Source organism: Juglans microcarpa x Juglans regia, chromosome 2D (assembly GCF_004785595.1).
Source record: "Juglans microcarpa x Juglans regia isolate MS1-56 chromosome 2D, Jm3101_v1.0, whole genome shotgun sequence".
NCBI classification, from domain to species: Eukaryota; Viridiplantae; Streptophyta; class Magnoliopsida; order Fagales; family Juglandaceae; genus Juglans; species Juglans microcarpa x Juglans regia.
The window spans coordinates 38,431,603-38,458,337 of record NC_054596.1 but is presented as its reverse complement, the minus strand read 5'-3'; the positions used below and the strand labels follow the sequence as shown (position 1 = coordinate 38,458,337).

General features: G+C 33.0%; 1 protein-coding gene across 2 annotated transcripts; it reads right to left on the bottom strand.

Annotated features, from left to right (window-relative positions):
• Window positions 1-8,506: 8,506 nt before the first annotated feature.
• Window positions 8,507-12,340, bottom strand: LOC121250538 (cytochrome b-c1 complex subunit 7-2, mitochondrial-like). Of its 2 annotated transcripts, XM_041149667.1 has the most exons (4): window positions 12,141-12,340; window positions 11,888-12,023; window positions 10,964-11,011; window positions 8,507-8,833 (listed from the first exon to the last, which is right to left on the bottom strand). In XM_041149667.1, the coding sequence occupies exons 1-3, from the start codon at window positions 12,238-12,240 to the stop codon at window positions 10,969-10,971; spliced, it is 279 nt and encodes a 92-aa protein (XP_041005601.1). In that variant the 5' UTR covers window positions 12,241-12,340; the 3' UTR covers window positions 8,507-8,833; window positions 10,964-10,968. The 2 variants fall into 2 exon arrangements, 1 of the variants encoding a protein (XP_041005601.1); XR_005937805.1 differs by lacking the exon at window positions 11,888-12,023 and having other exon boundaries at window positions 12,141-12,337.
• Window positions 12,341-26,735: the final 14,395 nt, after the last annotated feature.

The following is a 26,735-nucleotide window of genomic DNA, read 5'->3' as shown; positions in this document are numbered from 1 at the left end:
ATGCTTAATACATTATCAATATATATATATATATATATATATATATTCATGCATTTACCTGCACACCTTTTCAAGATCATAAAATATTGGACCAGTTGGTATATTATGTGGATGTTTCCAATTAAAATATGGAGAGAACCCTTTAGGTAAATTGTACCAATTTACACATGCATGTTTGGTGCAAGAGGTAGTTGTTGGGTTCATATACATCATTATCCTCCAAATATTCTTTAAGTGGAGTTTCAAATTATGTAGCTTAATTAAACACAAATATTCTTTATAAGTTTCAAATTGACCTATGACAAAAAAGCTTTTGTCTGCTATGATTTTAAATTTCTATGTAATCCATACTTATGGAATTTAATATGTACTTGACACTTGATTTTGTTGTGTGAAAATTACCACTAAATTTATATCTAGTTTTTCCTCAAGCAGATAAGTATATGGGATGAGAGAAAAGTTTTTAGTTCTCGGGAGGAGATTCTTAAGGATGGATTGGTGGGTGGTAGGCACTTGGAACCTAAAGAACAATATGGATATTGAAAAATATCTCAGATATGGTATTAGTTTAAGGTCCTACCTCCTTATTCACTGACTTTAAGCATAGACAGAGCCTCAAGTCATGATTAAAAAACTATAACCAACAATCTTCTCACCTTTTTAGTCCTTAATCAGCATTGGATGTAGGGTTGGTAGGCATTGTGTTTGACGCCTTCACAAAATCAACAAAGTTCCCAACAAGTTTCATCCATAAAAATTTAAAAAAAAATAAGTTAAATAAAATTACATAACATAGAAGATGAAACAAAATAAACTACAAAAGATATCAAAAGTAAATGCATTACATACCCATATCTAATTGCTCCTCAAATTCCCTCACTTTATCCATTAAAGTCCTAAGGCTTATTGGAGTAGAAGAAGAACAAAGCCAGTTTTGTGCACATATGAGACCCTCAAGAAACTATTTCGGAATGAGTTAAGTACACGACCCGCAGTGCTAAATGTATATTTAGAGGCCACAGTAGATACCGATATTGCAAGTACATCACGTGCAACCTTTGAAAGTACACAATATCTAACTGAATTCACTTTAATTTAGAAGGTCAAAACTATCCACTTGATCCTCACATCTTTCAGTTAGATATCTATTAACCTCTGACTTACTTTCAAAATTATCTTCTGACTGTAACTGTTGTTTAAATTAGGCCATCAAATGTGCCTTTCTACTCACAATCTTGTCAGATAAAGGATCTACATCTTCATGTAGGGAACTTGGACGCTGACACTGAGGAGAACTCTCTTTTTCATTTTCCTTGTATGTCTCATACATGCAGATAAATGCATTTCTCACCCTCCAATTGAAATCAATTTTTTTTATTGATCATGTCTATACATTTGTCCCAACCCAAAATCAAGACATCACATTTTGTAGCGAGGATTAAGAATAACCCTAATATACAACAACATATTCTGATTTTTCAAGTTCTCCCAATACTTTTCAAACTTTTTTTTTCATATTTGTGGTCATTAATCCCACCACAGGGCTTTGTTTTTCACACTCCATGTTAATAGCATCTTTAATACTAACCAACTCTAAGAAAAAGACATTGCAAGTTACATATTCACCCCCCGAGAAGCATAAAGTTGCATCATGAAATAATTGAAGAAACCTCACAAACAACTTTACCTTCTCCCAATCGGATGCATTAGAAGGCCCTAACTTCTTTGACTTTCTCCTATTCACCTTATCTTCATCATCGACATCATCATCTCTAATACTACCAAGGATGCACGGATCTTCTTCCTCCAAACGATTAAAAGTCTTTCTAAATTTTGAAACTCTTTCCAACATAAGATAGGTGGAGTTCCACCTAGTCGGTACATCTAGACAAACTTGACTTTTGAATTGAATATCTTTCAACCTCACACATTTCTTAAATATATTCCACCTTTGAGGAGAGGATTTAACATACTACACAGCACCTCTCACATTCACAATAAACTCATCATATTCTTTCAACCCCTCACAAACGATTAAGTTCAAAATGTGGGCATAACATCGAACATGCAAGAATTCATGTTCCAAGACCGTGTCTCTCCTATACTTGGTTTGTTTTTTCAAAAAATAAACTTCATCATTATTAGAACTTGCATTATCAAGAGTGAGTGCAAGTAGTTTTGGTCGCCCCCAATAATGCAAACACATCTCTATGCGCTTACCAAATGTATCACCCTTGTGATTTTCAACCAAAGAAAATGAAAGAATTCTCTTGTGTAATTTTCAGTTATCATCAATAAAGTGTGTTGTAAGACACATATAGTTTAGGTTTTGTATAGATGTCCATGTATCCGTGGTGAGGGATATTCGCTGCCCTCGAAGAACATTTCTCAACTTTTGTTTTTGCTTTAAAAACAAACTAAAACAGTCATTGGCAACCGTCATACGGGATGGAATCCCTACCCACTTAGGGCAAACCACAAGTATACACTTCCTAAAACCCTCCCATTCAGCATGCCTAAATGGTAACTCATAAAAAATAATCATATCTACTAAGGCTTGTCAGCAAACCTCAATACTAAATAAAATGGGCACAAGTCCCCCACTACCACTTCCTCCTTCCACCTTCCAACCTAGAGTCGTTTGGGACTTATCCGTCTTCTTAAAATGACATTTCTTACATTACTTCTCAATGTGACACTTCATGGACTTCATATCGTTGGTATTCGTATCACATGCATACGAAGCACCACAATAATTACAAACAGCCCTAGGTTTAGTGGGATCACCTTTTAGTATTTTTGTAAAGTGATTCCAAACCATTGACCTAACTCTACCACTTTGTGACCTACCAACCGATTTATTACTTACATTGAATCGGGGTGGGGGTGGAGGCATATCTTGTGTTGACTCTTGCACGTCATTTGTAGAAGACTCCATTGGGCTCTATTCAAATGAGATCAAAATAAATGAAAATTCAGTATCTAATTAAATTTCATTGGGCTCTGTTTAAATAAGATCAATTCAACTCAATTGCCAATATATGAAGTAATTTTACATGAAAGTATAAGTTGAGGATACAAAGTGGCTCTATTCAAATGTTTAAGAATATTGTTCTGTGTAATAAGTAGGGGTGAGAATCGGCATGTAAGATCAAAACTATTATACTATCGGCATGTAAGATCAAAACTATTATACTATTATGTTTAAGAATAAATTTCAATGGCTCTGTTCAAACGACTCATAATTGGTTATACCCATGTAGTGAAAATAAGATCAAAACAAATACAAGTACAAATTACATGTAAGAATTGATATGAACCCGCAGGAATTGAATCATTGGTTCCCACCAAGAATATTGTTTTGTATCGGGTTTTTAGATTCAACAAACATAAGTACAAATTAAAATACTTAAGATCAAAACAAATACATCAAGATAAATACCATAACAACGAATACATCAACATTCAAGTTCTCAACAAATACAAAATACATAACAAATGCATCAAGGATTCAAGATCAAAGATTCAAAACAATCAGCTTTAGGGGGCCTGCAAGTCGAGAGAGAGAGAGGATACCAATCGACTGCAACTGCGAGTCTGTTGTGATGGAGGGGCAAGATGGCATCGCAGCACTCAAGGTTTCTCACGGCGCTTAAGCTTTCTTACGAAGAATTGGGAAAAAGTGAAAAGAAGAAATAAATCCCCGGGGGGGGGGGGGGGGGGGGGGGGGGGGGGGGGGGAGGGGGAAGACGCTGAGTGCGCCATTTTAGGGACGTTAAATTGAAAAAAAAAAAACTAACAGAAACCCAATTAGTTTCTTTTTTTTTTTTTTTTGCCTCCAGTGACATAAACGGTACCATTTAGGTCCAATTTTGTATCAAACGGCGCTGTTTTTTGGAAGACGGCTCACATGTGTATTTTTCACTTGTATATTTTTTGTACAAATTAATTAAAAATTTTATTTAAATTAGTAAAATTAAAATTAAATAAACTATTTAATGTGAATTATTTAATTAACTCATTAAAAAAATTAATGATAATTATATTTATGATGTAAAATGTTAATTGCTAATTCATTACTAACTTAGAGTATGTCAAATTGTCAATGACTCAATGTATTATAATTTATGATTCTATAATTTCTATGAATCTATGATAATTTTCAATTTTTCAATATTTTAAACTTTTAAGTTTTTACATTTTGTATATGTAATATGATTAATAAATCATTGTATTAGCCTATAAGCCTATTAGGTATATATAGTTATAGTGATATTAATATTATACTATTAGTCTATTATACATATATTATGCTATAATCCTAGAACTCTTGTAATATATCAATATATACTAATACTATATATTATACTATTATAGTGTTACTGTTACTATTACATATAGACTTATTGTGTGTATATATATATATTATAATGATATACTGATACTAATACTATTTATTATATAATAATACATTGATATAATATGCAAGATCTACTACTTTCCCTTTCCAAATAATCCATTGCAACAAATGGGTCTTTTTTTCCACTTCATTTCCAAATAAGTCATGGTGAAGTTCAAGTGAGAAGTTCAACTTTAATAATTTAGTTTATTCTTAGATGGCTACTTTATATGATTAATGTTATATGTCGATGACGATTAGTTCAACCTCTGCTCCCCCATACCACATCCTAGTTCAACCTCTGCTTTGTTCTCTCATTTCCTCTCTTTTCCTCTTAACATCTGCTTTTTGTTGTCCCCTCCTCTCATTTTTCTTACTTGGCATGGTTGCTTCTTGACGCCTCTTGTGGTGGACTGTGCCTGGAATGCAATAAAAATCATGAGGATGTTATTTATAATCTCATATCATATATTTTACATATTTTAAAATTATTTTTTATTATTTATTTTATTTTATTTTTATTAAACTAATTAAATTGTTTTATTTATCATTCATATATCATATTCTTGTTATATAAAAAATAAAAAAATAAAATAAAATAAACATGATGTGTTATGTATGAGAATAATAAGTAAAATTATTAATATTTTTATCCATCCACCGACATTGGAGGGTACCTCGGGATTATAGAGATCTACGTGTGGCGCACCGTAGATCAACGATCAATCCAGTAGCCATTACCTTTCTTTCCCTCTAACATCTAGTTTTTGTTGTCCCCTCATCTCCTTTTTCTCACTTGGCATGCTTGCTTCTTGATGCCTCTTGTGGTGGACTGGGATATCATATAAATCAGGAGAGATGCTATTCATCATTTCATATTATACACTTTACATATTTTAAAATTATTTTTTATTATTTTTTATTTTATTTTATTTTTGTTAAACTAATTGAATTGTTCTATTTATCATCCATATATCACATACTTGTTATAGGAAAAATGAAAAAAAAATTAAAATAAGTGTAATATATTGTATATGAAGATGATAAGTAGAATTATTGATAATTTTATCCTTCCACCGACATTGGAGGGCACCTCGGGATTATAGAGATCTGCAGGAACACGTGCGGCGCACACGAAGATCAACGACCAATCTAGTAGCCACATCATAAAGAGGAGAAGCCGATGAGTTGGGCGGTGCCACTCGGAGGATTTTACGGGCATTAATTTCACGGTCAATATTTGATGCCAAATGAAAGTTGGGAATGGGAAGGAAAAAATTTTACAGTGTGAAAGATATTTTACAGGCACGTGGCATGTGTGGAAAAAGCAAGGAAGCCTTGTTTTGGAGGTATATCATATATGAAGGTGTCACTTGGAGAATTTTACATAAACGACACCCATGTTGCAGGAAAGCCGGCCCTGTTCTGTTCTTTGTCGCGTGCAGGGGAAGTTGGCCAGGCAACTTTGATCAGGCATCGCGTCCACCGTCCACGTCCACGTCCACTTACTTTCCTGCCCAGAAAGCAGCCCCCGTGAGTCCTTGACTGTTCTCCCCTACAGCTGGCCATGGCCCACGCGTTTGGCTCATTCATGTTCCACTCGTCCTGTTACGTTGCTGCAGCCTGCAGGCATGCAATGCTGCTGTGAAAATGGAGAACAAAATTTCATACTACCCATAATTAAACTTCAAATAAAAGAAACTTCATATATATATATATATATATATATATAAAGAGTTAAGCTATATATTATAATGAAGTGTTGTACCAAATTCCACAAAAATAAACCTACAATTTCATATAATACATTAGATCTATTTTACTTTTATATGATCTTTGTATGATTAAAACATTTCTCTATATTATAACTTGTTTGATTTCATAGCATAACTCTCATTCACGCTATGAAAATTCTACATTCGGTATGAGGCCATCAGACAATGAGAATTTTTTTCTTAAGTTATTTGAGGTGTAATTGCCAAAAATCCCTCGCCGAGAGTCTGTACAAACATCTGTAACAATAAAATTTCATTTATATTGTGTTGATGCGGTGGATAAACTATTAACTCAGACTCTATTTTTAATAATAATAAATTAAAAAATTGACGAATAATGTTATACGAGAAAATAAATCTAAGATGAATTTATATGCATATACAGCATTTTCCTATTGGAAATCTACTCGAATCTCCAACACTACCAACAACTGAATCGAAATCCAAATAATAATCAATTTCGCATGATCCATACACCAAATAATAGTCACCCTACCGCTTTTCACTAGTAGATTTCACAGACGTAGATGAACGAAATGATTAAATTTTTTCGTGACGGTTTAGATATGATTTAAAAAAGAGTAAATATAGATAGAAGCTACTGTTAGGAATAACTATTTTGTACACATGACGTGATATCATCTAGACCATACATCTCTCAAATCTAAAATAAAAAAGTTGAGAACTAAAAGCAACCATGTAATGAGTGCAAAGTGTATCCTGTTACAGTGACTTCTATCTAACATTATTCTTTAAAAAAAACAAAAAACAAAAAATACCAGCAGAAGATCGGCTTCAAGAGAGAAATTTTTAACCGACGATGCTCAATGCTCAATGCATGGTGGGTAACATCACCATTACACGTCAGTCCAACCGAGCGGGCGTTTATGCACACCATGTTTGACCAAATATTTCTATCTACCAACCTGATTAGGACGCGTCATAAGAACTTGGAACAAGTTGATGACTCACTATCAACCATCAGTCAAGCCTGATAAAATTCCATCATGGAATGGAGACAACTCCTCTATCATATATATATATATACACACTAGGGGAACATCCAATGCACGTTTGCTTAATTTAGTTAATTAAAAATATTATTATATTCAAATTCAAATTATTTATGTAGTTTTACTTTTTTAAAAATTATTTAACAAAATTTTATCATTTATCTAATGATGAAAGATTAATATTTTATAAATTAAATTTGATAATTTATTTATGATATAATATTTATATGTTAATTATCTATTTTAAATTAATTTAAATCAGTATTTAAATTTTCACCATTAGATCAAATTTGGAGACTTATGATGAAGGGTTGGATTTAAATCCCAAAAACTTTCATTTTCCCCTCAATTTCTCTTTCTCCCTCTCTCTCCTTCCGCTCAACCGCGTCCTCCCTCTCTCTCACGCGATCTCCACCCAAAAGCAGCCACGCACCACCATGCAGTGTCACCGACCACGTCACCGGCTTCCCCTCACGCCGGCGACCAAACCCCACCGTCGAAGTCCCTTGGCAACTCTTCCATTCCCCGCACGTCTTCCCTCTCTCTCTCACTCGATCTCCTCCCTCAAGCAACCCAACACTACCGTGCGCCACCCTGCGGCGTAACCGACCACCTCACCGACTTCCCCTCACGCCGGCGAGCAAACCCCACCGTCGAAGCCCATTGGCAAGTCCTCCCTAAGCCACACGCGAGCAACCCGAAATGGGTCTCGACGCACGGGTTTCTCCCCGTAGCGCCACCACCAGCAGCCTCGTCCTTCGCCGACAACCCCTCCTCTTCCTCCTTTCCTCCAGCCGAAGCCCCAGCTTCTACCTTCTCTCTTCACGGGATCTGTTGATTTGTGATTTGTGTGAAAATTTATTTTGTAATTTTGTGATTTGTGTGGTGATTTTGTGGTGAATTTGCTGTGAGGATGCAAAGAGGGACGTAAGGGGAAGTGGTGATTTTGCTGTGAGGTAGAGAGGGACGTGAGGGGGAGGAAGAAAACGTAAAATAAGTTACTGTTTATCTCACTGTTCATCAGGCGACAGACACTTTTAAGTATAAGGAGATATATAGACTGCAAATTCCACAGCCATCATAGTAGCATCACAAAAACTACTTCACGGGATCCATCCATTCATCTAACCAGATCGAGAAAATACAAGTTACTACAAATTAAATATAATTTTAATTCCTTATTATGCAATAAGAATATGCATTTACGTATAAATCATACCTGGAGGGATTGGAGATTAATGATGGACGACATTGCCAAAAACAACGGATCAGCAGTCAACAACAACAAAAGAATACTAATAATATCAACCCTCTCCACATTTGACCGAAGTACCCACGTTAACTTTTTCATTTTTTGCCTGAATGAAGACAAAGAGTCCATGGTTGGAACAGTATTATTCAAAGTTAATTTAATGTCCAGGCAATAATAATGTGAAAACAACTCAAGAGGAAAAAAAAAAAAAAAAAAAAAAAAACCTTAATATTGATCCAATCTGTCATCCAGTAGCCTGTCCAATGTAACCCATAGATTTTTATTACTCAGCGACACTCGAGATTGGTTGCAACAGGAGTAATCATGGAATTGTACGTTGATTGAGGGGTAATGCTCCCAATGATGCTTCGCGTTCTGCCCTCTCCTTCTTAACCTGCCATTTAGCCCATCTCAAATTGTATAAGCTACAGTTCAACAAACATACCATTTTTTGACAGCGTTGCTATTAAAACAAAGTTGATAACTGAACAATTTCACATATTTTTTTTTATATGTAAATGTACAAGAATAATAAAAAGTAACTTCACATATTGGTGCTAACATATCGGTGGTTCGCCACTGAAGAACGCCAATGCAGCGCAGGATGATAAACAAGGGTTTCGGTTTGGTAAACATCTAGTTAATACATATGTATGTGTCTAAATCACAAGTTCAATTGCAAATTATTCATCCACGGAAATGGAAATATCCAACAGATGCCAAGCCCTCATGGAGCTGAGTTACCTGTCTAAAATTCTAAATATAATCCACCAATCAGCCAGTTAAAAATTTCGGCATTTCTCAGAGGAAAAAATAAGCCACATCCCAGCCAGGGCCGGCTCAATAGGTTTCAAGGCCTAAGGCTAAAATTTTGATTGAAGCTTTTTTATTTATTTTAATAAGTAAAATTAAATAAAATTATTTTAATTTTAATTTTTAAATTATATTTTTATTTTATAAAAATTCCTATAGTTTTGCAAAGTAAAATTACTGATTAAGATTTTATACTACCTTTTCAACTAATACCCGACTTAGGCCTCATTTGGTTACGCAGTTTAAATGAGATGAGATGTTTTGTTGAAAGTTGAATAAAATATTGTTAAAATATTATTTTTTAATATTATTTTTATTTTGAAATTTGAAAAAGTTGAATTGTTTATTATATTTTGTGTGAAAGTTTGAGAAAGTTGTAATGATGAGATGAGATGAGATCCAAACTGCGCCTTAATATTAGAAATCTTCAATTTAGAGAGGATTTTACCAAAACTAGTTTTACAAGACATGCTTTAGACTCTTAGCCTCTTAGGTCCCATTTCGAAACACAATTATTCTCATGTATTCTCATATATACTCAGATACTCTTAAATTCAATTTTGTCTAACTCATTTTCTAAAATCCAATAAAATATCTTAACTCAAACTATATCACTACTATTCACAAATGTACTAAGATATTCTTAGCATCTAAATGAGCCCTAGAAGCAATTATAATCATTATTATTAATAAAGTTTTAAAAATAACCTACAAGTTTAGAAAAAGTGGCCCCTTGCCTCTTCAAAGGATTATACAAAAAAAAAATTTATGAACACTCGAAAATTAGATTTTACTATTTATAATTTTCACATTATATATTAAACTAACAATGACAAAAGAGAAGTATATTCTTTGAAGGAGAGTACGTGAAATAATTATTATGTGGAATACTTTTAAAACTAATAATGACATAATATCTATTTGATACTTTTCTACTTAGATCTATTTTTGGGGGCCATCTTCCACTAGGAGCCTTAGGCATTTGCCTAAGTCGCCTAATGGAAGAGCCGACCCTGATCCCAACCTCTGTTTTTTCTATAACAAGCATTTCTTTTTTGGTATTTACAGGAAGATTCCAACCTCTATTTAAGATGTGCTAGAAGATTTGGAAAGTCATATTTTCAAGCACTCACTTCATGTCAACCTTGGAAAAGTATAATAGCAGAAACAATAGAGTGTTTATTGGTCCCAACAACTCCCAAATCCAGTTTTGCTGTTTTTATTACAGTAATGGGGTGTTAGTTGGGGCTTCTCGCCCCCTCAACATGCATCTAAAAACCTTCTATTAATAGAATAATTTTTTAGAAAAAAAAAAAAAAAAAAAAAAAAAAAAAAAAAAAAAAAAGAAAAGGATGACAGCAAACTAATGGAAGCTTTAGATGGAACACAAAACCTATCCTCGGGAAATGAGCATTCAAATACAACCAGAGATTACCCCAAATAGATAAAAATGATAAATGATTCTATCATTCTAGTACATTCTACATGCTAGAACAACATAAAAAAATTCTAGAACAACTAGCATTGTTTGGAAAAGTGGTATAAAGTAACTACTGAAATGTAACTAGTGAAATGTAAAAGGAGTTCTTAGATCTTTTCTTCTCCAACCATAGTGAGATTAACAAAAAGACAAAATATAGTCAATTATTGTACACAATACAGGAGACTATGCTCAGTAAAAAATAATGACCAGGGTCCAAGAGGCACTCACAAGAGCTAGCATATCTTGAAGATAGCTCCTAAATGGTGTTTGTACTGCCTGCAAAATCAAAACAGATAATCAAGGTTGTTTCTTCAAGATCAGATCATCGCATATGGCTCTCATATAAGATGAACCAACATTAGTGAACTGCCACAAATTGATTGTGGTTCACTCGTAAAAATACAAAAAAAAAAAAAAAGAGAGAGAGAGAGAACTAGATTGTTTAGTCGTGAACCTCAAATGTATGCATTTTGTAAGGCACCTGCTCCCTACCAACTAAAGGTTTCTATTTCGAGCATTTGACAGCTTCTGAAGGCTTCTAAACAGCTCCTAAGAAGTCAAGGGAAAAGGGGAAGGCATTTTGGTATTTTCAATAGACATGGCTAGGATTTTTGTCTAGCCTAAAGTAGCAAGAAAACAAGCACGATCATAAACCATTACAATCATAGGAAACACCTCTTAAACGTTATGTCTTATAGATCTTGATCGGAATCATAAGAGATCTTACAGAATTAGGAACTTGATAGGGAGTTAAGTCATAAAGTATGGTATCCGGATTAGGAGCTGAAAGATCGATGCACAGAAGTTGTATTGGTATTGACATCAAAGAAAATTCCGAAAAAAATGGTGTGAAGCACGTACTAAGATGAAAATTACAACACAGGATAATCGTTAAATTCAATTACTAATTGAACACTTGAAGAACTGTAATCAGTAAAAAGCATATCCGCAAATTTGAAAACCGGTACACATTGTCAGTGGCAGTTGCATAATTCTAATCTTATATTAATCATAGTTAATCTTTGAACGCATAATCAAACTCTGGAACGTGTTATTCCGACTTCAGTATATAAAAGGAACTTTAAGAGAACGAAAAAGTTTTGAGCTTGAGTTAGTTTCGGAAACCGAACCTGGAGGTCCTCAGCAAGGTACTCGTGCTTCATAGATAGGTCCATAGCGCGTTTGAGCCTCTGGTTCCTGGCGTCGACGATTTCGCGAGGCAGCCGATTCAGAGCCTCCTTTATCTCCAGATGGGACATCGGATCATACAGATCGTCATACCTGAGCCCTTAGAAATGCAAATCATCACCCCTCGAACCATCAGAAACCCGAATAAAACACGCACACACAACCTATGCGTAGACTATAGTTAGAGAAGAGAGAGAGAGAGATTGGAGGTCCAAACCGTAATTGCGGAGGCGATTGGAGAGGGCTTGCATGTGTTGCTTGGCGAACCAGTTCTTGTTCGGATCGAGAAAAGATTGTAACCACGATGACGACGCCATTGCCGATGAATATCTTCAAGGACAGTGCGCGGAAAGTGTTAGAAGTTTCCCACACCTTGGTATCGAATTCGTAGCTTCGTCTTCGGAAATGAGACTGATCTTCTTCGGGCCTAGAGTTGGTCCTAAAGGCTAAAACATTGGACTTCTGGGCTTAGTCAGTTTAAACTACTTGGGCTGGGTTTCGTTGTATTAGAAAGAAAGGTTCAACTTGGGCTCGGTCTTGAGCTCGCTTTAGTTATCTTGGCTGGGCCATGCTCATCACCCAACAAATTACGCCGAATGTGATATCAGTGTATTTAAGAAAGAGAAATGATATTTATAGTTTTAGATTGTGTAAGTCCTGCACACTCTTCTTTAAAAAGTGAGTAAATTTGATACTATGAAAAAAATTATTTTTTAATGGTGGACCCAACTTTTTTTTACAAAATGAATGCGCGAAACTTGTATATTCTAAGGCTGCATTTGGATGTTGAGTTGAGTTGAGTTTTTTATGAATTATAGTGAGTGGAGATGGTTGAATGAGTTTTGTGAGGTCTATTTAAGATGAGTTTAAGTCTATTTAGATGTTAAGATAAGTTTTAATATATTTATGGAAAGTTATAAAATAAATGGATCTCATCATTAATTTTTACTATTCATCTGACATATTAAAAAGTTAGCCAACTTCAACTACTCAAAAGGGCAAAAAATTTTCCATGGGGCCCACTTATAGCCAACCAGATGGAGTAAAGTAAGGACAAAATGAACAAAATCTTGTTTTTTTTATTGCAGCCATCACTTTGACAATTTGGGCAGCATCTCTGACATCTGGCAGAAGCATTAAATCGAACTACAGTATAAATTCATTTAACTTAACCTCAGATGCAGCTCAAGTTATTGTTTGGATGGTAGAATATGTCTAAAAGTAAATTGCACTAAACTCGGTTGAGGAACCAAACGGAGCCTAAAACTCTATCTAACATTATTCTTTAAGAAATGCTAAAAACTACGTTAATGTTTCTATTCTACGGACGCGGTAGAATCTGACAGCAGTTAGATCAATTGTTAAAAAAATCAAAATCTAAAACTAGTAAATAATGTGAGCTGAATATAACACGAAAGTTATAGAATGAATAAAGGCATTCAGTCACCGTTTGAATATTTAGAATATCTCAGTATATCTATGAATAATAGTAAAATTATTTGAATTAAGATGTTTTATTAGGTTTTAAGATATTAGATAGAAAAAGTTGAATAAAAATATTATAAAATTAAAAAATTGTTTGAATATAACTTTTTAATATAATTTTTGTTTTAAAATTTGAAAAATTTTGATTTTGATTTTTTTGTGTTTTATTTGAAATTTTGAGAAAATTGTAATAATTAGATAACGATTAGATGAAAAAGTTAAAGACTTGAAATTGAAAAGTGTTTAATTTATGTTTGAGTAACATATGAGAATGAAATATATGAGAATAGTTGTGTTGCCAAACAGATCATTTAAAAAATAATTCTGATTTAGGATCACATTATTGCCATAAACACAATCTTTGTTTTTTCCCCCTCTTTTTTATGGAAAATGATAGCTTGGTCCTCCACACATGAAGCTTCACAAATAATAGATTGAATACAGACCTTAACCTTGTAAATCAATCAATTCGTGTCTCTCTAGTTTTGCCGAAGATGTGGGGGATGGTTGCAAAAGCCCACTCTTATCTTCTCAATATTCATGGACCGACTAGTGACTCAGTTGCATGGAAAGTCATGAGCCATCTGCCATCTATGGATGTGTCAATGTGATGGTGGTCCAAGAGAAGAAAGGGTGACCACAACACTCACATGCAATGTGGAGACAACCAAAGACACCCAATTTGAAGACAACCGCTTGCTCACATTTGTCAATTTGTTGGGCCCTTTGGAAATCCAACAGTAGTCCGACGATAATCATTGAATCTTTGGTTTTAATGTTTTCATTGCAAATGTCAAGATTGATACTCTTGCTCTTGGATCATTTTAGATCTTTAGCTCCTCCTTCCTCCAAGATCTATCATGACTAAGATCATAAACATCCACGCTTGGCATTTAAAGCTAGTCAACATGGTCCCCCATATTTACTCATTGCGTGAACTGATCAAATTCGACCATAGTTTTCTTCTCCTCATAAAGAGAAATTTTGCAAAGTAAGGTTATTTTTCATCTTAAATATTTATGTCAGACATCTTCAGTCATATTTGTTGATATGATGCGTCTATTTAACGTATGTGATTGAAAATGAGAAAATCTAAGATGCAAAACAATATACTTCAAGTTTGCATTGTATAAAAAGTCGACGTTGGTTAAATGCATGTCGTGTCATGTTAGTAGTTAGCACACGAGTAAAATTTTCGATATTTAAGGGTGTTATTTTCTCATCCAGGTGTCGAAGTAGTTGAAGATTCAAGTCTTACGCGATCGCCTATGCACTTGTCAATTCAATAACAAAGATCCCAATGGATAACCTGTTACAGAAATCTTATTAATCAGAAGAAATTATAATCACTCAATCTCAACTCATACTCTCTAACGCTTTTTGCTTTCTCACACAATATGCACTCACTAAACAATTGTTTTCTCTCAAAATATATTGAAAGTCGTACAACACAACTCAAATATGACATATATATATATAGCAAATGGCGCTGGAAACCCTAATATGGGAAAATCAGCGTTCTTTGCTTGAGCAAGGTGTCAAGCGCGCATCAAGTGAATGACCAAAACAACATTGGCTCGAGCGGGCCTCCAGCAAATACTAGGATTTGTATCTCGCTCGAGCTGTCGAGCGGGACTCGAGTGAACTCTTGGGTTGAGCCCACTGTCGAGCACATGTTGAGCAAACTCACGGGTTGAGCTTCTCTCGAGCGCAAGTCGAATGCACATCAAGCAAACACCTTTTTCAGTTTCAAAACCAATCTCCACATACACCTCAACAATCTCCCACTTGGAGATTAGGTCTCCACATGCCAGCCACTGTTTTCAGCCAAGCCCTATCATTTCTGTAGCTCATAGATCTCGTCTTCAAGGCAGAAGACGCACTGAAGTCAAGCCGGACTTCAATCTTCCACATACATCACCCTTAGTCAGCATATTCATTGGGCGACTCATAACTCCTATTGCACTAGGAGTGTCCGGTCTCAAACCGATCTTAGCAACCTTAGCCAACTTTCTCAAGCTTTCATGAGAAATGGCAAAGCTGACTCACTTTAGCTTACTCACATGTTTCGAGTAATCAAACCTGTCTTTTTGCACTCTTGTATTTTCCTGCACATCAATGGACCCTGATGTTAAATACAAAGAGTTAAATCTCTTACCATGCGCTAAGACCAATGCACCCTTAGTGATCTTTCAAGCTCCTCCAGAGAACGCTATTGCATAGTTGCTGTCATCAAACTGTCCAACAAAGATCAGGTTTTCCTTCATATCTGGAATGTGTTTGACTTGCTATAAAGTCCACACGCCCATGTTTGAAAGTGTGATGCGCACATCACCAACTCCTACTACATCCAGTGTCTCTCCATCAGCTGCATACATCTTACCAAAATCACCAGCAACATAATTCTCCATGATTTCTCGATGTGAGGAGCTATAAAACGAAGCCCCTGAATCCAACACTCAATCATCAATTGGACTATGCAATGCAAGAAGTAAGGCATCATGAATTTCTTCTGCCACTATATTCACCGCATCATCCTTAGCACTTTCTTGATTCTTGCAAAATTTCTTAATGTGGCCTGGCTTGCCACAACTCTAGCACTTGATCTGCTGTCCATATCTCATCTTGGTCTTCCCCTACTCTTGGAGCTTGACCTGTCATGTCCTTTACCCCGATTGTTAACATTTTAGGACAAATCTTGAACCCGAGAACTCACCCGAGTCTCTCCTACATACCTCTTCAGCAAAGACCATGTCACGTATGTCGTCGTAATTCAATTTCATCTTGGCGATTGAACTGCTCACGGTCATCCTTAAGGCCTCCCAACTATTTGACAGCGATGCCAACAAAATCAATGCTCTGATCTCATCATCAAACTTCATCTCTATAGAAGACAGTTGATTTGTGATCGTATTGAATTCATCCAAGTGTTGGGCTACAGACATACCTTCTGACATCTTTAGATTGAACAATTTATTCATCAAGTGCACTTTATTGTTCAAGACGACTTTTCATACATACTTGGCAAAGTAGCTATGAGATCCACCGTGATTCTCTCCTTACTGACATTGTGTGCCACTGTTCTAGATAAGGTCAGCCGAACAAGCCCTAGAACCTGTCAATCTAGCAGAGTCCACTCAGCATCATTCATACTCTCCGGCTTCTTTCCCAACAGTGGAAGGTGGAGCCTCTTCTCATAGAGATAGTCCTCGATTTGTATCTTCCGGTACCTAAAATCAGTGACGTCGAACTTCTCGATCTCAGGTGCGATCACTTTATCTCCAGCCGTCATTCTCCTTCAAATCCGATCTTGGCTCTTAATACCAGTTGTTCTATAATGTTGCGCAAAACACACACTAACGATGGCAAATAAAGTAAAAGTAATCACAATCAAATACATGATGCACAATATACGTGGTTCGGCAAATTGCATACGTCCACAGAGCTGCAGAAATCTTATTAATTAGAAGAGATTACAATCACTCAATCTCAACTCACACTCTTTATGATTTTTTGCTCTCTCACACAATATGCACTCACTAGACAATTGTTCTCTCTCAAAATATGCTAAAAGTCATACAAAACAAGTCAAATATGATATATATATATAGAGAGAGAGAGAGAGAGCAAATGGCGCTAGAAACCCTAATATGGCAAAATCAGCGTTCTTCACTCAAGCAGGATGTCGAGTATGTATCGAGCGAACAACCAAAACAACATTGGCTCGGGCGGGATGTCGAGTGGGCCACGAGCAAACACTAGCGTTTGTATCTCACTCGAGCTCACTGTCGAGCGGGACTCGAGCGAACTCTCGGGTTGAACTTCACACGAGCCCACTGTCAAGCGCACGTCGAGCGAACTCACAGATTGAGTTTCGCTCTAGCGCACGTCGAGTGCGTGTCAAGCGCACATCAAGCAAACACATTTTTTAACTCCAAAACTAGTCTCCACATGCACCCCAACATAACCAAAAAGGGAAAAGATAAAAAAACATTTTAGATCAAGTTAATAAAAGCCTAATTATGTGGACTGTAATACTAAAGTTGAGCTTCATTATAGATTCTTGGATCCAATGTCTTAGGTTATTGACATTTAACAGATTCTCCATACACTTAATGTTCTAAAGCCATCGACCAAATGGCACTCTTGTCTCTGTTCCCCCATCCCTTCACTCTAGCTAATACTTTGGAGGACATGCAGCGGACCATATCTGAACGTGATTACCATATATCATTATGAATGTGATGATCAGTAGCTTAGGGTTTGGTAGAAACTGTGCGTGGGCCATTGAACTAATTAATTTGCATAGCTTTTTTCTATCATAATGTTTTTCTCATGGTCGGTAAGAACTTCATGATTGCAGAGTTGTAAGTAACAACCTCTCGATTAATTGAGGGCTTTGTAACTTTTGTCTCCATTATGGCCTATGCTAGGGCTAAATGCCTTGTGTCTGCAATTTCCTTGAGCAATTGCAGCAGGGGATGGATGATGCATTTCACATGGTCATCTCTCCTTTCTAAATTATTGAGTTTGTAAGAATATTCTGTGTTCAATGTCCATTAATGGACACCTCACAGACATGCTTTCCGACTTTCATCATTATGGCATTCATGTAGTTCCTAAAATGCTATTCTATTTTAACTAATACTAATACAAGTTTAGGGTGTGTAAATCTTGTGTATTTACTTTTAAAATGTAAAATATTCCATCAAAAGATAATTTTTTTAATTACATGAGTTTCAAATTTACCTATTTTTTTAAAAAAAAAAGTGTGTGAGACTTGTGTTGTGAAACAAGACAAGAAAAGTAAAGTAAAACAAGAAACCAATTATATGACACAAAAATTTACATAGTTCGACAACGTGCCTACATCCGCATAGCTGCAGAAGATTTTATTATATTGAAAAATGCCAAAGTACACTATGGGGCGAAATTACAATGCTAAAAAATGTCATATTGTTCATAATAAACATATATAGGATTATACGATAGAAGTTCTAATTCTTCAATTATTGCATTATTTGCTCAAGTGAGTTTCAAGCGAACTCTTTGTCTAATATTCACTCGAGTAACATGTCGAGCAAGTGTCGAGTGAACTCTTCACCTGAACTTCGTTCAAATGACCTGTCCCGCTAACTTCAAGCAAGCTTTCTGTCTGGTGATTCTTGAATCACAAATTTGATAAAAATATCGGCCCAAGCCTGTGCTCCATGACACAAGCCTTATTGAAAATTCACCAAAAAGGCATAACGAATTCTTGTCGAGTCGGGTCATCAAATCAAGCCGCTGCCAGAATAACCAGACTCCACAATCCCAACAACTTGTACACTCTTGAACTACAAATATCATTTCTCTTCTATAATATTTAATAACAATATAAAAAAAATACTAATTAATTATTACTTTTATTTATTTTCTTAAGATAAATCAATGTCCAAGCATTTATCATTCATAATAAGATGGTGACTTGGTGATGTTTGAATTTACACACAAGCGGTAAGTGGAGAGCAACAACGTTTTCTGATATGCTGGGTTTTATTTGTTAATTTTCGAATTTATTTGGATGATATATATATATATATATATATATATAATGAGTTAGACATCTGACGTGCAACTGATCAGAGTGCTCAGGGTGGTGGATCGAATCATGTACCCTCAACTGCGTCGTCACGGCAGCATGCAGCGATGTATGTCCAACCTTTCTATCTCTTCCTTCTCAATGAAGCGGCCATGGATGCTGGAAAAGTCCTCCAATCGCTTCCGACGGTCTTTTCTTCACCATCTCTTCTTGGCATGATCCTGGTGTTCAAGATAGCAGATCAAATCATTGGTTATATATATATCGTCCTTGCTAGTTGGTTCTTAATTCAATATCTAGCAAAAATAAAAATAAAATTATAGAATAATTAACTATATATATATATACAACTCTTTTAAAAAAATAAACACTATATTTATTCAAAATTTAAAATAAGATTAGATAAGAAACTCGAGACTCATTAGTATGTATTTTAATAATTTTTTATAAAGTGACATTTTTCAATTTAAAATGTGTTAATAAAATAATTAGATCTGTTTAATATTATTCTAATCCACAGATGCAAGACGGCCTACAGCATGCTCCCTCCCAAAGTCAATAACGTCGGAGAAACATTATCTCCAACCTCTCGATGTTCAGAGGGCCTCATATGAATGTAATTAGGATCAAAGTGATATTTCACATCACGGACTTCACTTTTCGTAAATATGGCAAATGAAAAGCCCTTTTCATGGATTAGGGGAAAAATAAGCCCTTTTCGTGTAAAACAAAATAGAGCTTTTGCTGTTAGATTTATGTTATTTCAATTCCATCACTAATTGCATATATATACATGCACGACAATATTGCATGGAAAATCCATGAACTCTACGCTCAAAATAATTCGGGAATGAGAAGTGCTACAGTTATAATAAGATCTCATAAAAATAAATTTATAAACTAATATGATTTTATATAATACGTTAGATCTATTTTATAATAAAAAAAATTTTACAATCAAATTATTATATCAAATCATGTCATTTTTTAGATTAATTATTTTTATAAAATCTCTTTATAATTAATTAAAATATTTTTAATTGTCTATATAGGCATGCAACTTGCTTTAACCCTAATTTAGATATTGATAATACATTATTATTATTTTTTATATATTTTTTATTATTATTTAATATTTTTTTATTACTATTCATAAAATATCGCATTGCCAGACAGGCAACGTGCTAAAAGTTGAAGGGAATATTCATTCTCAGATAATTCAAAGAAATACCAAACCTCATCGAAAATCTTCAAGAATTGGTCCCACACAATCAAAATGGGACCAACAAAAGTTTTTCGTGTAGCTTTCTTTTGCCCAAGGTCAGGTATATGCCTCCAAGTAATATAGATTCCTGATCAAGCTGGCCAGCATGCATGGGCCCCCCCACCCCCATCGATATCTGTAGTTGCTAAGAACATTGAAAGATTGAACCCAATTGTTGTCACGAATGATGTGTTATTTCATGTTTGGAAAGATGTCTTCGTTTCGTCTTCTCAATATATAGTTGTGACCCGTGAGCATATAATAATGATAATAAATTTAGAAATAATTAGGTAAAATAGTAATAAAAGATGAAATCCTAAAAAATAAGCAAACTTACTCTGCAAAAAAAACTTAGGCGACTAATTATTTACGATAAAAATAATTATTTTTTATTAAAATGAGTTAATTCTCATCATAAATAATTATTTTCCTTGTAGTAATTTTTTTAAACACACGATCTTAGGAGTTATTACAAACATTACAATAGAAAAGGGTTTTTACAACGGAAATTATTTTCCTTACTAAAAATACTCTTTTTGCGATTAACGATCAGATTTATGCCTTTGCAAATAGTTATAATTACAACGAAAAATATTTCGGTGTAGTTAGGCAAAGAGAACTTAGTTCCCAACGATCAAGTACAATACCGACAAATATATATAAATATATATATATATATATTCGTCGCAAAAAATACCCACTCAATTAGCGACGACTTCTTCTATCGTAAAAAATAATTCCTCAATCAAACTTTCTGTTATGAATTGTTCCTGATTAGTCAGTTTGAGATGCTAAATGATAATAAAATGGCAACATTATCTAATCAACTTATAATAAAAATAACATAATTAATGTAACCCACTAAATTACAAAGAGTACATGTAAAAAGATGTCGGTGCTTGTGGGATATGGCTTTCGTGCTGATACAAACACACACACGCATAGAACAACAAGAATGATAAATATAAAAATAATCATAAATCTATGTAACAAATTTTATAAATAATTATAATTATATTTGAGAAAAATGAAAAAAATGTAAAATTATTGAACATAACAAGTCATCATGTGTTTAGAGTTAACTCATTATATTGAAATCATAATAAGATATGCACTGTTCCACTCATTATAAGACTAATTAAACATGTACGTAATAATAATAATAATAATAATAATAATAATAATAATAATAATAATAATAATAATAATAATAATAATAATAATAATAATATTATTATTATTATTATTATTATTATTATTATTATATTATATTATATTATTTTTAATTTTTTTTAAACTACATGGATATAATTGTTATTGAAATGATAAAATGTAAAAACAGACTATTAATTTGAAATTTAAAAAACTATAATTTTTTTTTCGAATGAAAATCATATTACTTTAAAAAGTGTTACTCAATATGATTCATTATTATGAGAAATAATATGAAGAAAATTACTATTTTTCGAAATGATATCCTATAGTAATAAAATATTATTCTTTAGATTTAAATTTTTATTTTTGAATTTAAATATAATATTATCATTATTTTACCACAAAAGATAAAATACTGAGTATGATAAATTAACAACCAATTATAAACTAATGCATAAATTGGAACCTAAAAATAATAATTGCATTTTTTTAAATGAAAATATTATTATTCCAATTAATATGATTTATTTTTATGAATTATTATAAAAATAATATTAAGATAATTGTTATTTTTTTCAAATAATATTAATTTGTTAATTTGTTCAAGAAAAGTTCAATAAAAAAAATCTTCAATTAAGATTATTTGCAAAATATTAATATTTCATTCTTATTATTATTATATCCTAATTAATATTAGAATAACAGAAAATTTAGTTGTACTTTTAATGTTGAAATAAAGGATAAAAACGTAGTTGTTCAAATAAGGGCAAAAATGTAATTGTGTAAATGAGGATTGTGTGAACTCAAACAAAAGCACTATTCATGAAGCTATAGCCTCTTTTATTGTAAAAAAAGATATTAAAAACTCTATGTGCAGACATTTTTGCATATTATTTGTGTACTCTATTAATGTGTTTGGTTGCATCATTTTCTTTTAATATAGGACTGGTTTGGATTCAGATATGAGATAACATAGTTTTAGATGAAAGATGAAATTAGTTGAAAAAAATATTGTTAGAATATTATTTTTTAATATTATTATTGTTTTAGGATTTAAAAAAGTTGAATTGAAATTCGAAAAGTTGAATTTTTTTTATTATATTTTGTATGAAAATTTAAAAAATTTGTAATGATGAGATGAGATAAAACACTTTCTGAATCCAAAAATGTGGCCATAAATAACTGATTTAGTCAATCACATCAATAGAGTACATAAAAAAATACGTAAAAGTGATTATATATACCAAAACTCATATTTAAGAAATTTAGTCGTCACTACATGCATCATAAATAAAGAAAAGAGAATATCAAATTAATATTATGAAGTCTTGTTCAAAGATCTAAGAAGATTTGAGTGGACTAGAACGAAATGAAGATCACAAACAATTAATTGCATGTGTCCTTTAACTTCCCATGCACCCGGGAGGGATACACTAGTAATTTACGATGACGATCAAAAAACCTACCCCAGTTGAACCCAGAAAGCTCCATTCAAAGAGGTAGGGTAAGTAAAGAGAGCTCCTTTTTTGAAGAAAAGAAAAAGAAAAGGATAGGAGACAAGGTTGATCATAATCAACCACATTGCTTAATTGTTCTTTTCTTCCAAATTCAGGGGAGCCGTTCTTTACCAACAACTTCATGTGGGAAACCCCGGCCCGGATTCAAAGCTCTCGTGCTTCCTCCTTTTCTCCACTCCAGTCCACAGATTTGATTATAAATCCCATGTTTTCACTCCAAACCACCTATAAATATATCTTGTTAGGCTAGGAGCTTAGGATAGCTATAAAGCTGTGCGTTTTAGATTAATAATACCATTTGTATAATTATTTAATAATTAATTATAAAAATAGTTGTACGTGTATTCATATAATATTGAGTATGCGATGATCATGCATGCATGTGTAGAGAGACCATAATTATTAATTGCTTTCTAAAATAGTGTTCTACTGTTTTTTTGCATCTTACTTTTTCCATGTTCTCGTGCATGCTGCATGCTGGTGATATTATTTGCATCTTACTTTTTTTTTTTTTTTTTTTAAATGTGAGACGCACTCACGTGATAAAATTAATTTTTTAATGAGAAATTTTATTATTTTTTAAAAAGAATACGCGGTATTTATACAATTTATGACTGCATCTAGCATTAAATTTTTTTTTATATTCACATTATATGTACTTAATCATAAAGATTTAATATTTTTTTTCTATGGTAACATTTTTTTTCTTTTACTTGTTTATGTGATAGCCAAATTGGCAAAAGTTTGGGCAACGTTTTTTCCTCTCTTGTCTGAGGTTACAAGTTCAAAATAACTTATCTTAGTAAAATTTGTGTACCAAAATCTTAAGGGCCTTTGCATGCTGGCATTTTGATAGAGTTGTGGTGACGAACTGCCCCTTCTGAAATAAGTAGCTATAGCTTAATCCGAACGTTCCGAGAAGAAAACTATATTGGCAGCTACTTCTCACTCTTTGATGGAAAAATTAAATTAGAAAAAATAATAATAATAATAATAAATTAAAAAAAAAAAAAAACTAGTAGTGCCATTGATGGCTAGCTCGAGCTAGAGCATTCGAGTATTCCAACTAGGTAATTACTTTCCACTTTACACTCCTTTAAAGAGTGGGAGTCTTGATTAACCAAAACGATACAGCACCGCCTACCAAGGTTTCTCTTTCTTTAGCGCAAAAGAAGTGATCTCGTAATTAATTAAGGCATGGATTTTGTATTTTTTATTTCAAAAGTAAGAACTTTATAAGAAGAGTAGTACTCGGTCTAAAAAAGAATATTATGAAAGTTAACTTATAAAATAACAATTTGATGAAATATGTTTGATTTTAAAAATCATGTTATAATAAAGTAAATCTGACATTCACTTTAATACGTATCAATTTGTAAATTTACTTATTTTATCATAATGTTGAGGAGTGGTCTCAAAACATGAAACTAAGCATTCAAACAGAAAGGTAAAAAAATATCATGTTTTTAAGTATGAGGATTGCTATAACCACAAAAAGATTACATAAAAGTAATATCATAAATTAACGTAATTTCATATGATCCATAAAATCTACTTTACAATAAAAGTAATTTTACAATCTAATGAATCATATGAAATCACGTCAATTTATGGAGTTACTTTTGTATAATCCATTTATAGCTAAAATATTTCTCATTTATTATATTTGTCTTATATAAAGCCATCAAAAGGTAATGAATTTGCTTCCTAAATATTATAAAATGAATGGTTCCCGGCATGTCAAAATGGAAAAATGGTTTAAAAACTCAAAACTTTAAATTTCTCTTACAAATTGATTATTGTTATGTTAGTAACATGCAATGTGTGTTCTGCACACTAACTTGTAAATGCAAGAATTCTTATAAATCAATATAGTATTGTGAAAAAAATGCAATATATATATATATATGGTATTGTGAAAGTTTCTATACGTTGTGCTTTTTCTTTTTTAACATGGGTGTTTAAAATCTACATATTGTAATAGACAACGAGATAAAATGTCATTTCTTCAAAACTCCTATAGTTGACTTTGTTGGAAGCTCGCAGAGGCTGCATTAGAGAATTTTTAGAGAGAAAAGGAAAAAAAAATGAGGAGGAGAAGAGGAAGAAAAAAAGATCTTAATGAAGAAGAAGAGGACAAGAAGAAAACCAGAATATTCCCCTCCCCTCCCCTCCCCTCCCATTTTCCCTCTCCCTCGAGCCTAGCGCCGCCGCAGCCCCTCACCGATGTCGTTGTAGAAAAAAAAAAAAAATCCTTAATTGATGCGTATTTTGTAGGATTACCTTTGTATCTGTGCTGTATATTTATTAATATTTTATCACTTAATCCGTCTGTGTATGGCCTTATTTTCTGCCTATTCCCCTCCGAGTCAATGGCTTCGACTGGCAAGCGAGTATCGACCATTGTTGTTCAATCCTCACCCATAAATTAGTTCAATAAAAGGGGTCAAACCTTGACTAACAATAACGGAAACCAATCCAATTGCCGTTTGGATAGACAAATAATCTCACGGTGCAAATACGTGAAAATGTGGATAATTCATCATTTTATTTTTCTTTAAAATAGTTTACATCCAAAAAAGGAAAAGTATATTCTATTCTATACCTCCCAGTTATACCCAATTTGTAATATGATGATAGGAAAATGCTAGTTGCCCCGCTGGAGGCTCCTGTTGGGCTCTAGTGTTTTTTTATGTATATGTTTTAGTTTTTTTTTATATAGATATTTTTAATAATTTTAAATATTTAAAAAAATAAATAAAAATTACAATATTATTAAAAAATATTTTCTTAATCACAAAGTAAAATTTTTATTCTATTTCGTGATTAAAGAAATATTTTTTAATAATATTTAAATTTATTTTATTTTTAAAAATATTTAAAAATATAAAAAAAATCTATATAAAAATAAATTAAAAAAATACACATAAAAAAGTACATGCTAAACCCAGCGGAAGCCCTCAACGAGGGCTGTAGCATGACCCTATGATGATAACATATCGATTTTAAAAACATCGCATGATCTTTAATTATCATTTTTTGGCAAACAACACGATCCATCAAATTATCAATATTAAAATTATAGCGAAAATAGATGTTGTTGTATAATATTAATGTGGAAGTCAAGATCTCCACATTATAATTTTATAATTTTTTTTATGAAGAATGAAATGATAAAATAAAATAAAATGCAATCGATACAGGTCAGGAGGCTAAAAACAAATATTTAAATTAAAATATTGATGTTCATGACGTTGACCGAAAATAAATTTACTGCCTATAAGCGGTTGGGACGCATACAAATATAAAAAAAGTACACCCTCTACTCTCTCTCTGGGAAGTATAATTATTATTTTTTAATAATATTATAATTTTTTAAAAATCTTTAAGAATATAAAATATATATAAATAAATAAAAATACCATTTTGCCTTCTCAGAAAATGTTGTCGGGTTTCTCGATGATGTAGCAGGACTCGTTATGTTTTTCTACAGTTCAAAAGTCAACGCTACGGTAATGGATATGGCTGGGCGGTAGTCGGCAGAGTGGGGCCACTTGCACACTGATCAAAGACGAGATCCCAAAGTTCCGCCAGATTCGGTTTGGCTTGCGTGGCATTTCTTTACTGGAGCGTAGCGGTGGCAAACGAAGAAATAAGTTTGAGAAATTTATCTCTTTTTATTTTATTATTATAATTTTTTAAATTTTTACTTAAAATATAATAAATAATTTAATTTTTTTAATTTTTAAAATAATAATAATCTTAAAAAATAATATTTTAATAATATTTTATTCTACTTTTAATTTTCAT